The sequence below is a fragment of the Melanotaenia boesemani genome, chromosome 7, assembly GCF_017639745.1.
Source record: "Melanotaenia boesemani isolate fMelBoe1 chromosome 7, fMelBoe1.pri, whole genome shotgun sequence".
In the NCBI taxonomy this organism is placed as follows: Eukaryota; Metazoa; Chordata; class Actinopteri; order Atheriniformes; family Melanotaeniidae; genus Melanotaenia; species Melanotaenia boesemani.
Genome location: NC_055688.1, coordinates 16,929,207 through 16,943,299, shown reverse-complemented (window position 1 = coordinate 16,943,299; position 14,093 = coordinate 16,929,207). Strand labels below are relative to the sequence as shown.

The following is a 14,093-nucleotide window of genomic DNA, read 5'->3' as shown; positions in this document are numbered from 1 at the left end:
AAAAAGCATCTACAATGTGCTGCATTACTAATATTCTTTGCAAATTTCTTGAGCAATATTATGAATATTTATATATAAACTAGTGCTGGGCACGTTAACACGTTAATCGTGCGTTAACGCAATGCTTAATTAACGCTGTTAATTTTTTTAATCAAACGACTCAGCCAGCTAAATAAAACTCCTTTAGAGACACAAATGTTACGAGACTTTTCAAAAAGGCAAGTTAATATGTATTTTTAATGAAGAGCCACCATAGGGTGTTTATTATTTTTGAAGAACCACATTTTCATTTCCATTTTAAGGTTTTAAAATAAAGAAAAACATAAAACCTTTATAAAAAAAAGAGGATAGACAGACTTTCTGCTAAGGAATGTAGATATTTGTGGAAAATGATGTAAAAGAAAGGAAAAAAAAGTCCATGGTTTCCAACCTAATGATAAGAAAGATAGATTTAAAAAAAATATTTTAGCCACATATTTAGAGGCATTGTGGAAGGTCCAGAGAAACACTTGCAGCTCCAGAGTTGCAGGTTGGAGACCCCTGATGTAGTGTTTGTAAACCAAAACTTACTGCATTTTCTTTTTATAGCTGTAGGCCTTTTTTTTAAAGTAAAGAGACATTTTGCGCGTAACGATGCGATTAATCGCGATTAATCGCAGCATGTCATGCGATTAATCACGATTAAAAAATTATAATCGTTGCCCAGCACTAATATAAACACATTTTATGCAGTATTATGATTATTTAGACATCTCATGTGATACTTCTCACTGTTACTAATTTATTTAACATATAGAATGCAATATGGTATTACAGACCCTTCAATTTACTTTTAAGAATATACCGGACTGTCTGTGGATATATAGTGATTAATCTGTTGTATACACCAAATACCAGATTTTACTTTTCAAGCAATGCACGGAAATTTGCTATGAAGTTTCCACAATGCAAAAAAGAGGCTATGCCCATCATTTATGAACAGCTTATAGTTAAGATGTATCATGCTAACACCTCAACCATATTTCCAGAGGCATAATGTTAAAAGTACCCTGACTGAAGTGCACATACCCATATTTACTTCCTCACACTTAATTCAACTTACTATTTTAAGTGCACTTTTAGCAGAGCCCTTGCTGGAATATGAAAATATATAAAATGAAAAGTTTAACAGCCTTGATCAGTCAGTACTTCCAGTTCAGACAGCTGCAGTCATCATCTTTCTGTTGATGGACAGGTAGATACATTATGCATACGGGGTTGAAGTTAAGCCTGATAAAGCTGCTAATACCACTGGCTTATGGAGCATGTCTGTCCATCTAGGACACCTTTCACACAAACCACTGATTCAAAACAACTGAAATCTTTTGCTTCTTCCAAGCCTGCTGGACTGCATTCAAAAATGTATAATACAGAAAGAACTGGGACCACACGGCAATAGCGTCGTTGCTGGATGAAGTTTTTTTCAGTTGCTAATACCCAGTAAACAAAACAGTGTAGTCTGTTTAGAGAAAATTGTAAATTATTTAAAAAAAAAAACAACAAACAAATACATTTCACAACATCTACAAAAAAAAAAAAAAAAACTACTTAATCACTGACAAGGTGTGCAATCTGGGTTGGAATGGTTGCCAGTGTTAAGGCATGATCCTTTCATAAATCAATTTATGTATTCATCCATTCATTCATTCTTGTTGGCTAGATTGAGTTTTGGATGCCGTCTCACCTTGAATCCATATGGACAGGTGCAGTGGTAGGATCCCGCAGCATCAGGCACACAGGTGCCGTTGTTCTGGCAGGGGGCTGCCAAGCAGGGGGCGCACTTTGACATCAGGCTGATATCCACGGGACCTATGTATTATAAAACAAGCACAAAAAAGGGGAAAAATGGGAGGAGGAGATAGGATAACAGAAGGAGGGCAAAGGAAAGTGTCAAAGGCAGATATTCATATTCAGTCACACTGAGCTAAAAGCGCTCCCATAAGTAATTCAAAGCACCATGTAAAAAGAAAAGTCTTTGTTGGAGTGAAAGCGGGAGTGCTTAGGAGAGCAATGAATGTGATTTGTTTCAGAGGCCACGGCATGCAGGTGCAAGAAGGAAGAGAGATTCGGTATGATTAAAAGTTTGCTCTTAGCATCTGAAGCAACAGCACAGCTTATAATCTTACTTTAACTTATTAGGTTTAAGAGTTTTATTCTTTGTGTAGCAGGTGATGCTAGAGGCCCGCATCTCCTGAATGCACTGTTTCTATTAATCTCTATGGAAATAAATTTAATCAATTAATGAATTAATGAGGCAAAATGTTTTTCCTGACTTGTTTGTTTGACATCCAGATAAGAAAATAAGTCCAAATGACATTATTGTGTTAAGTGCACCATAAAAAGACAACAATGTCAAAGTTAAAATCACTAGCAACAAAGATCCATCCCATTACCCAACAAAATCGCTTGAATTTAACATGAGACTGAAAAGATTTTATCTGAATTCAGGGATTAAGTGAGTGCAAAAGCAGTTTAAGACGAACATGTATGTAGTATGAGCTCATATTAAGGAAACACAACAGAAGGAACAGATAGAAAGAAGAGGATTGTCCTTACCTTTACACTGAAACCTGTTGAGAGGCGTGGTGAGCAGCAGTCTGTCAGCCATGTCTGGAGGCCCAGTACAACGAGCAATGCCTAAAACCACATTTGTTTTATCTTCCATTTCTCTCATAGGGAGTAACAGACTTTTGTAAAGACTGACACCAAATTTTCCTAATAGGTTCTTGAATAACACACTGATTTCTTACCTGGTTCTTTAAAGCCAGCTTTGACCCACTGAGAGAGCCAGCGTAGGTCACAGTTACAGTACAAAGGGTTGGCACCAAGAGCCCTGTGCACAATTAGAAGAAAAAGAGAAATTTGCTCATATTTTGCTCATGGTTTGCAAACATTAGGTACAGATAAACAATGATTGGGCTGCACGTACAGGTGGGAAAGAGAAGTGAGATGGCTGAAAGCTCCTTCAGGGATAGTTGACAGGTCATTACCATGGAGAGTCCTGAAAAGGAAGAAAAAAACAAGTTAAAAACAAATTGCAATCACAACACTGACATTGATGAACATTTCAAAAAGTCACTTTTTGACCCACTGGGGTTTTATGTAGTTAATTTAATCAAATACTTCTGTTTGTGTATAATAAAGCTTTTTGCAACCATTAGAGACATGTAGAACAGGCTTTTTCATTTGTTACTTCTTACAAACACTCTTTAAATGGCTAACACTTCAAGTTTACTCTTACTAATAAAGCTATGTAAACGCAGCTACTGTCACAGTTGCTGAATTTTAGTAAGGTCCAGATTTCAAAGCTGCATTTGAGGTTTACAGTAAGGAGCGTGATAAACCTACTGCATTTTATCCATCACGCCAATGCTGGAGACAAAGCAATGTCTCCAGCTGCTTAACACTCAGTTTGGAGCAACTAACACACCAGTGTAAACCTCACCAGCTGCATACTAAATTATTTACATTTATTTGTGGTTCCTTGCTGCAGACACATATTTCCCCTTTTCTATAATGTAAAAATGTACATTATTTTTAAAAGAATATCATAAAATAACCCAATAGCTTATTTTCATTGTTATTGGGAATAGCTTGTTTTGGTCTCTGAATGAAATATAAACTGTCTCATATGGTGATCTAGCAGACAGTGGAGTGTGTGGATGCATGCACATGCATATGTGTGTGAAAACTTTGTGTCACATGAACTGAAAGCTGAGATGTTTGTTGGTGTGCATTTCTGGTTTGTGCTGTGGGATTTAAGCTCACATGCTTGATTGTGCAGATGTGTGTGTTTATGATTCTAAAACTTTTGTCGCAGAGGAGCCACAGTGCAGTGGATGTGTGTGTGTGTATGTATGCGTCTCTTGAGTCTATCCATTTGAGCGTGTTGCCTGCTGGATACAAGTTCACATTCCATTAGAGCGAAGGGATGTGGCAGGGGACAGCTATCAAATCACCACTATTGGAAAACTGAGTTTGTGTGTTTGTGAGTGTGAGCGCATAATTCAGTGTGTGCATTAAGGTCAACCTTTACCAGAGTGCATGCAAATGTTCATACACAGATCTGAATGTGCTTTCTGTCCTCAGAAATATGTGCTTGTGCGAGTTCTTAATGCCTGTAAGAGTTTGTGTATGTGTTTGTGCATGTATAGATGGTGGTCTAACAGCCCCTGCATAGACTGGCCCAGAGGGGGTTGTGGGTAATGAGGAAGTGACAGTGATGACTGCCTGGCAACCAGTTGCTATGTGGGGGCAGAGAGGGATCAGTCCCCATGGCAACATCAACTAAAATGAACGGAAGAAAGAAGGAAAGAAAGTCATCAGTAAACTTCTGCAAGGTGAAAGTCTTGCAAGAGATACAGTCAATTTGTAGAGAAAAAGGCCAAAGCTGCCATCTCAGAGGGTGACATACGGACATGTTTGGCTCTGCACAAAAAAATGGTTGCCAAAGCTTTGTTGTGACCGTGATCTTCTTTAAAAAAAAAGCCCAGAGAGTGATCAATCAAATAGTGCTGCAGTCCCTGCTGTTGTCTTTGATATGTTGAACTTAACTGTTACTTCTTCAACAGAGAAATCCCATCAGCTCTATCATTTTGTGATAGTCCGTAAATCTCAGGGGTACGCATTAGAAACCACGTAGCCTACATTTTTATATTTACCTACATAACCCAACGTTTGTAGTAATACTAAATAGTGACCTTAAAGATGCAGCATGTAACAAGATTCAAAGGTCAATTACAAAAAACCGTGTTTCTATTTGTATCTAATCACTTTACTAAAATAACATTATAACAGCTGCCATATTTGTGCCACTATTTTTATTATGGTTTCTCTGAACGGAAAAACAAGTCTGTGTGAAATGGGAACCCTGTAGTACCGGCTTTGTTTGGTAAATGCTTGAGCTGTGTTTGCCATAAGCAATGCCTTAAAAGAGACATAGAAGAACTGTCTAAACATGTAAATAATTTCTAAGCAGTTACCTGTAGCGCAGTCATGGCTGCACCTGAGGCCACTGGATCTACTTACAGATGAAAATATGTTGTGGTCTAGAAGAATTTTGGCCACTGAAGGCCACTGTCCATTCATAACTGTGCTTAGCATCTGAAGTCATTGCATCTTTAGCACTAGATATCAGTAATCCTTATACACTGTCCCTTTAAGCACCATGTTAATGCTTTCATCTTTTAAATATAGTCAGATTTAATACAACTTTTTACCAAGTTAAGTTACTCTTTACCACAGATTAATTCAATATAGCTCTCAATCAGAATTTAAAGTTTTAATTCTAATCAAGCAAAGATTTACAAGGATAATCAACTATGTGGTTCTAAATTGTTGAGTAACTTGTACGTTGAATATGGGATGAGTCAGAAAAGAATTGATCATCAAAACAAGCATAACACTAAAATGGTGTAAAATCTAAACTGCATTAGTATTCAACCTGCTAATTGTGCTATTTACCTATGGATTTAATACGCATCTTCCCTGAAGGCCTGAATTTTCTGAGCAGCTCTGATTCTTTTTTAAATGCTGAATGAAAAATAAATGGATTAACATTTCAGTTTAGATAAGCTGAAGAGCTCATACTATGTTTGAGGCTACAAATGTGGTCATAGAACTTTAGTTTTGAAGCTACACACAGTGGGTAGATTTTGTCACCACAGGCACCCACATCTGCAGGGATCATTTTGGATGGAGTGGTTATACAAACTTTTATCAGAAATACAAACAATACTGATACTTTCCAGCTGTCATCGTGCAGGAATGTGGTACTGAACAGGCTGTGCTACATGTTGCCTGTGAGTTGCCTTTTGTTGTTTATTTCAGAATGATTTGTCCACGGCTGTGTTGCAATAAAAATATTTTATATTTAGTGTAAATTGTTAATTTCATGTCCAGTTTAGGGTTTTGTTGGTTTCATTTGAGCTAATGGGAAGCTGTAAGTCAGCAGGTTCAGAGATAAGTAACAAGCTTATTTTTTTAGCATAATGAAACCTAAGTTTAATTTCATATTAGCATTCATATTGAGCTTGTACTTAGTATCACATTTTTTGTAGTGTGACATATTTAGTTCAAGCATATTTTTCTTGCTTTGCACAGACTTTAAAAATAACCAGCCTTAGTTTTGTGTACCAAGTAGATGTTTAATGCATGACCAGGTCTATGTGTATGAGGCTCCTTGCGTGTGAGGGGGTGGTCGGACAGCAGCATTCACTTGCACACTGTGTGCGAATGCATGTGGGTTTCTGAGACAGAGGGTGGACAACTGAATGGATGACAAAGAGAGACAGAGGCTGAAAGTCAATTAATCAAACGCAACATTGGGTGGAGAAAAAGAAAAGCAGGAGAGGATGGATGGACAGAGGCACACAGCAAGATGGAAATGCCAGAGCATAAAGATAGAGAGGATTTAAGAAATGAGAGATGGGTGAGTGTGACTGCATTTTAACACACCACTTAGCTTGAAATCAGGGAAGTGCTTAAACTTTGATCTAGTTCAGTAATATAGCCTGCAAAGAGGAGTGTTGAATATTGAATCTACCGCAGCACTTAAGGATGGAGCGTACTACTCACAGCAGGCGAAGTGACTTCAGCCCATCAAAGGCATGAACTGGGATGCAGCGAATCTGGTTATAACTCAGGATGCTGAAAGAAAAAGGACACAAACAACCTTAATAACACATTGAAAAATACACAAAGGGAGACAGAAAGGCTGACGAAGCAGATTTGGTTTACAGATCTGTAGATTCTGTAGGTTACATATGGGAACATTAATAAGAACATTTTAAACAATACATAAATAAATAAATAAATACATACCCACAACAGTGATTTACAATACTTATAATTAAACTGAGTTTACCAAGGAGTGACAGGCAGAGACAGATTTAAAGACAGCATTATGATCTTTGATAAATAATAACATTAACCACTAAAGTATGCTATTACCAATTAAGCTAACATTTTTAATCAGGGAGCCTGATAATGAAGGTGATCACTCCATGAATCTACAAGAATTTTATAAAAGAGAACCTGGACCATGATGCTCAATGAAGTAACACCTAATCATATTTGCTCATTGTCAAGAGGCCTAAGAAATCTTTCATCTGTTCAGATTCAAGTGGTGTGAAAATTTCCTAAAATGAGCTTCACAGGCAAGTAGGAAGTACTGGAAAAAATCTGATGTGGAAAATCAAACACACATCTCTACCTGTAGCTTCAATTCTCAGCAAAGTGGATTTAAGCAAAATATTTAACGGAAAAAACTAAAGTTCCAGTGATGCTGTCTCTGTGCTGCCGGAAATATGTGGTGCATCCTGCAGCAGGCAAGCGCAAACCAGTATAACTGCATGAAATATGAAACAGGTGTTACTGGAAAAAACAAAAAGTGCATAGTCACTTTGTCCTGACATGCAAAATCCAGTAATCCATTACTGTGTAGTATGCAATGTAAGGTAAAAGGCAAAAAAGAGAGAAATATAAACTAAAAAAAAAACAAAGAAATGAATGGAAAAGAAAAGAGGGGAAATGGAGGGAGGAGCAGAGCACTTTGCATTAAGGAAGGTGATGCCATATTTGGGGTAAATGGAGGGCAAAAATGGAAGGAGAGACTCCAGAAAGAAAGTTCGAAAGAAGCAAAATAAAGTTGTACATACAGATTTTTCTTTAAATAAACACAACTCATGCATGACATCATTCAATGGTGAGAATTTGTTATGCTCTGTGTGTTTTGTTTTGTTCTTTGTTTGCTGTTCTTTGTTTCCTTCTGATGTTAAACCTGAGGTCTTTCACAAAAGTAAGATTCAGACATTCAGGATAAAATGACTAAGCTGGGTTCATCGACTCCAAAACAAGAGCCTCCAGGCTTAACTGGTTGCACAAAAAGCAATCCAGGATGAGCAGACACGGATCCATCCAGCCAGGTGAAAGTAATCCTGGATCAGTGCGTGGTCATGTCTTCCCCAAATATACCCTCGTAATCTATCACAAAATCACTGATCTACCATGGAAATGACAGCGATATATTTCTCTGTCATAGCAGTAAGCATATGAAGAAACATCGCCACGGTTATAAAACAAAGAGAGATGGTGTGGCAAAGTACTGCAGATCGCCGGAATGTGTAAGTAGTGCACTACTACACACTCACTACTCTGCTCTAAACCTCCACAATTACAATCCACTATATTAAAATCTCTGAAAATGTAATTGACCTCTGATTATGAATCTGTTGAAATTGCAGGTAAAATTGACTGGTGCACTGGACTGCACCCACATCAACATAAGATCCCCCTCAGGTGCCCATGAGGGGGATGGCTGGTCAGAGACCAATATGTCTTAAATTATCTCAGTTAATATGCTTTCAGTTTATGTTACATATGACCTGCAATGACAGAGGAATTAATGCCATTTTAAATTGAGCTGGCCTATTATGATGTGTATTCTGTATACTATATATATATATATATATATATATATATATATATATATATATATATATATATATATATGTATGCATGCCTGTAGGGAGGCATCTGCATCCGTTCATAATGTTACTCTTTGATGTGCATTTGTATTTATATAGGATGTGTATTTTATCATCTGAGGGAATGTGCAAATTATTTAATGATTGCAAAAACATCTAAAATCATTTAACTAAAATGACTACAATTAATGATCACAAGTGTTTAAATAATGACAGTGGGTCTGGTTGAATGTGATAACAATGTGTAGTGGGCAGTGGAATAAAAATTGGTTTCAATTTGTGGTGACTGCTGACTGTAATAAGGGATTAGATTAAATAGATCCTGGGATTTAGTCTGGTCTGAAGCAGGCTGGCTCCACAGAATAAATCTCTATGGTGACTGATGTTACAACATATCACAGTTTCCACTATCCAGCTTTTGTGCAACCAGTTCATGGATGAGTTGAGCCAGGACTACCAAGATATCCTGGTTCAATCCCATATCCCGGTTTTGTGCAGTAGGCCCCTTGTCTTTTTTGGAGTTGTTGACGTTTCTGTGTTTTAATGTTAATCTTGTTCTTTGAATGTCCACATTAAGTACTTTGGTCTTCTAGTCTGCTTACTTTTCAAATCGGGTTTCATTCTTCTCCTTCATTATTTAGATCAGTCTTCATTCTCGCACACCTTTTTTTTTTTTTTGCATAGCTCTTGTCTTTTTATTTTGGTCTTACTGCCATATTTCTAGTTAGCTTTATTTGCTGTCTTTGTTACTCACTTGGTCTAAATTTCTGATTTTTACACACCCACCTTGCATTTGCTATTGGTACCCTCCACATTAATTCCTCTTTGTTTCCTTTGTTCATTACATGATCTTTGCTGTGATTGTCTTTCTGTTGGATTGATGTACATTTATTTTTAGACTGTAGGATTCCCTACTCTGTAGCATCTTCTGTTTGTCCTTGTAGTTAGCTAAAGGCTTCCAATTTCCTCATCTGCTGCCTCCTGTGACTGTTTGCATTCAGGTTTCCTTCCAAACTCTCAAATGTTACAACATATGTGGAAACACCACCATGTGCTTGTGTTATGACTTACAGTGTGGCGAGTTGAGTCATGTTGCTGAAGGTGTATGGGGACAATGTGCTGATGCTGTTGTTACTCAGGTCCCTGTGCAAATATAAACATACAGTAAATTGCCAAAGACTGACACACAGAACAAACATAGTGCTTGCAACCATTTGGAGGACATTTGTGTCCTCTGTTGAAGGTTATGTGAGAGGTACATACACAAGTGACAGCTGCTTCAGGGTTGCCAGGGCCTTCGGCACAGATGTCAGCATATTACCCTCCAGGTATCTGCAAGGAAACATGCATACTTAATTCAGTCTGTTGTTGAAAATGAAAATATTATTTTTGAACATGTACAGATATAGGTTGTTAGGGCTGAATAAATAAAAATATAAATAAACACAGTTTGAGAACCTCTGATACAAAAGATGTGGAAGACAGAGGAGATGAAGAAAAGGCACATTAGGGGATAGTAGTTTTTTCTGGAAGTTTAAAAAAAATATGTTTTTCTTAGCTGTATGTTTTGTGTGTGGTGCTCCAGGGGAAAAACATAATAAAAAAAGCTACATTTAAAAATTGTATGTCATTAATTTATTGGCTGACCACTGGAAGCAAATTAGGGCTCAACGATTTATCCCAAAATACTGAAGATGGGATTAAGGGGCAGTCACCACAAGAATCTGGAACATTAGGATGTTTTTTTTCTTCTTCTTTAATGCTACTGTTATTTTTTACTTTCTGGTTTGCCCCAGAAATGTGCTTTTCAGGGAGTGGTACAGTAAAGACACAAGAGTGATACCAGTGCTCATTTGACCCAAAAGCAGGTTAACTGACACTGGTGTGATGACAAAACAAACAATATTATTATATATTTAACTGATGATGTAACTGAACATACTGTAATTCAGCAGGATATCAGTATAATTTATTCCACAAATGAAACAATAAAATAAAATTAATCTATGCCTTATGTGTGACTGTAGTTCTATGTTCGGTCAGAACACAGTAAAACCGACGTTGTGACCACAGTCATCATGTTTCAATACAATACTGAGATAATGATGATTCAATTATACCATTCCCTCTTGTAGTGATGGGATTTCCAGCTCTTTTCAGTGATCCAGATAACTTGGCTCAACTCAGCAAAAAGAACTGGATCTTTCACCTTGTGAATGGCTCATTACATCCTGCTACAACGTATGTGTGCATGAAAGAGTATGTGCATATTACCATTAAACATTTTTAAACACAATCATTTCTACATTATCTCTGATATAAAAATATGAAGCATGACATATGTACAGGCTACTTAAAGTTTGATTTATGTTGAGTGTCATAAATGTATGTTTTGGAACAGAATCTGAGCACAATGCATCTGGTTTTCAGTGCATATTTGCCACCGAATTCCATCTGCTCAGATTATACATATTTTTAATATGAACGTTTTATGTTAAAAACACTGCATTCAGTCTTTGTGTTGTTTATGTTTTTAAAATAAGTCCAGATGCTTGGCCTACTTTGGTTCCGACTCTCTCATATTAATCTCTGCCTTCTATGTTCACCTTCTATTTTTCTGCTCTCAGAGACTGTACCACTGCTTCTGCTGTACTGCACGCCTCCTCGGCTTTTCAACCTGATGTCATGATCCTGATCTGTTTTGGCACCTGAGTGGTTGCATGACATCACCACAGTCAGGGAGATCCTGCGGTTGCTGCCCAGCAGTGTAGTTCTATTTATTGCTTGTGCAGAAAACAATAGGAGCACAATAAGACCTCATTCTTGTACCTTAATGTCTTGTGGCCGCACAATAAAATATTTTACAACAATATCAGCAGACATTTTTTGCAAACCCACAGTTTATTTTCTCCAAAATGTAAAATGATTTGTTTAAAAAAGATAAAGGATTAAAATATCTTATATATACATGCATGAATATCTACTGGTCTGTATGAGATTTTGTGGGACATTACACAAAAATAAGCACATTTTTATGATACAGTGGTCTCTCCTCTCTCACTTTCAGGTCATAAGTAGGTCATGTGGACAGTATGATGGAGTGTCTTCTTCATACCAATCAATATCTAATCACTGCTATTGACCCCGCAGAGCAGACTTATTTCACAGCTAGAGAGCCATCTGTGTGTTTGAGAGGCTTGTGCATGTGGTTGTTTTTGCACCTTTGCATGCAAGTGCAATAATTCACGTTTACTGTAAAAGATTAAGTTTCCAGTACATTCTAAATTTACTAATCTTGATTAACAATGTTTAACCCTTGTTTTATGCTCCATTGATTCTAACAGTTAGTATAATTATAGACATTTCCTTTATTGGTCTAGTTCTTTATTGCAAGAACTCCTGAGAGCTTCAATTTAATGACAAAAGCAAAACAATTTAAAGAATGTAGCAGTCGGATTATACAGGAAAATCATTAAGCAAATATATAATTAAAGATGTTATTTACAATTTTATGTTATAAAAATAATTTGTATCTTTGTTAGTGTCTATTCAAAGAGACTATTTCAATAACACTAAAACAACACAGATTCTACGCAGAAATTTCTTCACATTTTTATGAAAATAACAAAAAAAAGCATTGCACTGCAGCAAAGCGTTGTTGTCTGTGTTTATGTGCATGTGTGCATGTGAATTCCCATGTTATCGAGAGCAAGCAGTGATAGAAATGCAAATTTTTCTTTGTGTAGATGTGCAGATCACTTTTCAGCTGCCTATCCTGAATATACACCCTCATGTATTTTGTTTGTGTGTTTTAGTGCATGCACGCCTGCGTGTGTTTTATAGCATGTATGCCCGACTCACAGCTCTGTCGTGTCCTTGGGAATGCCTTTGGGTAGAGAGTTTAGCCCTCTGTTGCTGCATCGCACCACACCATCTGAGCAAGTGCAGACGTCTGGGCAACCAGATGCAGGGAGACAACCATTGTCCTCAGCACCTGGGGAGAGAGGAGAAGAGTGAGAATGTAAAAAGACAAAGAGAAGGAAATATAAAGAGGGTTAAAATGAGAGAGGGATCGGGGAGGAGAGGATGGAGAAAATACACAGATCAAAAGAAAATTTTGACACAAGTTGAGGAAAGAAAAAGACAAAGAGATAAAGCCCTAAATATTAATGGGGTATTTTTCATAAAAGTCTGGACTCAGCACTTTAAAAAATTGCTTTATAATTTATACCAAATGACAAGAGGCTGTTAAAACCAGCAGCACTGATGTGTTACAACTTCTGGCTCAGGAACCAAAAACAGGTTAAAGTCATTTTAAACTCCCTGACCAAATAAATATGAGAAAAAGTTCTCAGGAGAGCCAGCAACAACTTTAAAAAGCCGTAATTACAGCCACAAAGTTAAATTGGACACATCTGTAGTCAGTTTCCATGACCTGCATTGTTAGGTCATACCAAACAGGAGCTCACTAACATGTCAACATAAATAGAAACATTAAGCTTCCAGTGAGAAAAACTTTACTGTCTTGTATACAGATTCATATCCACATATCTCCTTAATCAGATTACTTAACCTGCAACTTTCCTAACAGGTAGTGCTTTATCATCTGTTAGAAAAATGGTGAAGTCAAACTGAAAACAAGTATGAGAGGTCAGAATATAAAGCAACATACCCCACACATGCACACAAACATATTGTGGGGGGGAGGGAACAAAACATCTGAGAGTTGGAGTCACTGCAACACTTTGCAAAACACAAATAAGAAAGATCAGAGTCAAGAGCTGAATGTTCTTGTTGTTCTTGGCTTAAAAGGCCTTCCATTTCCTTCATTAACACAAACACACACATATGCACGTAGCTTTAATTTAGCCACGCAGTATGTAAGTACTTGAACTGTGGTCCCAAATGTAAAACAAGCTGAGTTAAAACCATAATGAAGGATAATGAAGAGTGGACACTGAGCCAATCATAACACAACTGTAATTTGACATTTTCTGTGTGTGTGTATACATGTGTAACTGTGAGAGGAGGGGGAAAAGGAAAATTTAATGTTTATACTTAAATATTTGAAGCCTTGGTTGTGTTTTAGTAACTGACTCCAATGTGTCTTGTGTTAATTCAGTGTTAGCATGTGCAACAGTGAAAGCCATACTAAGTTTGAGTTTTTAACAGCTCCTTCTCTTCCTATAGTCAAATTGTCATTCACTTTGTCGTTTTATAATTGAGCTAATGTCTACATGTTGAGTAAATGGGTGCTTATGTGCTTGTGAGTAGAGTCATGTCTGCATGTGTAAATGTGTGTGTCTAATCTGATGTGTGTGGCTTGTGAGTCCACAGGGAGGTGTAGCCAGGGGGCTAACTCAGTCTACAGTTGGCTAATTGAACTAACATCTAAATGTGCGCTAAATATCCTCTCACAAATTCAATTAACTTTACCTTTCCCCCGGCTGCCTCCAGACACCTTAACAGCTATTTTACTCAACTATAAATAGACTGGACATGAGTCCATAAGTGTGTGTATGTGTGTTTCCCTTTGCCTATGTTCTTTGGATAACCAGTTTGAAAATA

General features: G+C 37.2%; 1 protein-coding gene across 2 annotated transcripts in view; it reads right to left on the bottom strand.

Annotated features, from left to right (window-relative positions):
• The window catches only part of slit3 (slit homolog 3 (Drosophila)), a 267,486-nt gene that overhangs the window by 31,915 nt on the left and 221,478 nt on the right, over positions 1-14,093 (bottom strand). For both annotated transcript variants that reach the window (XM_041989715.1, XM_041989716.1), the window contains 8 exons: positions 12,387-12,519; positions 9,789-9,857; positions 9,597-9,668; positions 6,616-6,687; positions 2,969-3,040; positions 2,790-2,872; positions 2,596-2,676; positions 1,724-1,848 (listed from right to left, as the gene is read on the bottom strand). In XM_041989715.1, the coding sequence (XP_041845649.1) occupies positions 1,724-1,848; positions 2,596-2,676; positions 2,790-2,872; positions 2,969-3,040; positions 6,616-6,687; positions 9,597-9,668; positions 9,789-9,857; positions 12,387-12,519 (707 nt within the window). The remainder of the gene's footprint in view (positions 1-1,723; positions 1,849-2,595; positions 2,677-2,789; positions 2,873-2,968; positions 3,041-6,615; positions 6,688-9,596; positions 9,669-9,788; positions 9,858-12,386; positions 12,520-14,093) is intronic.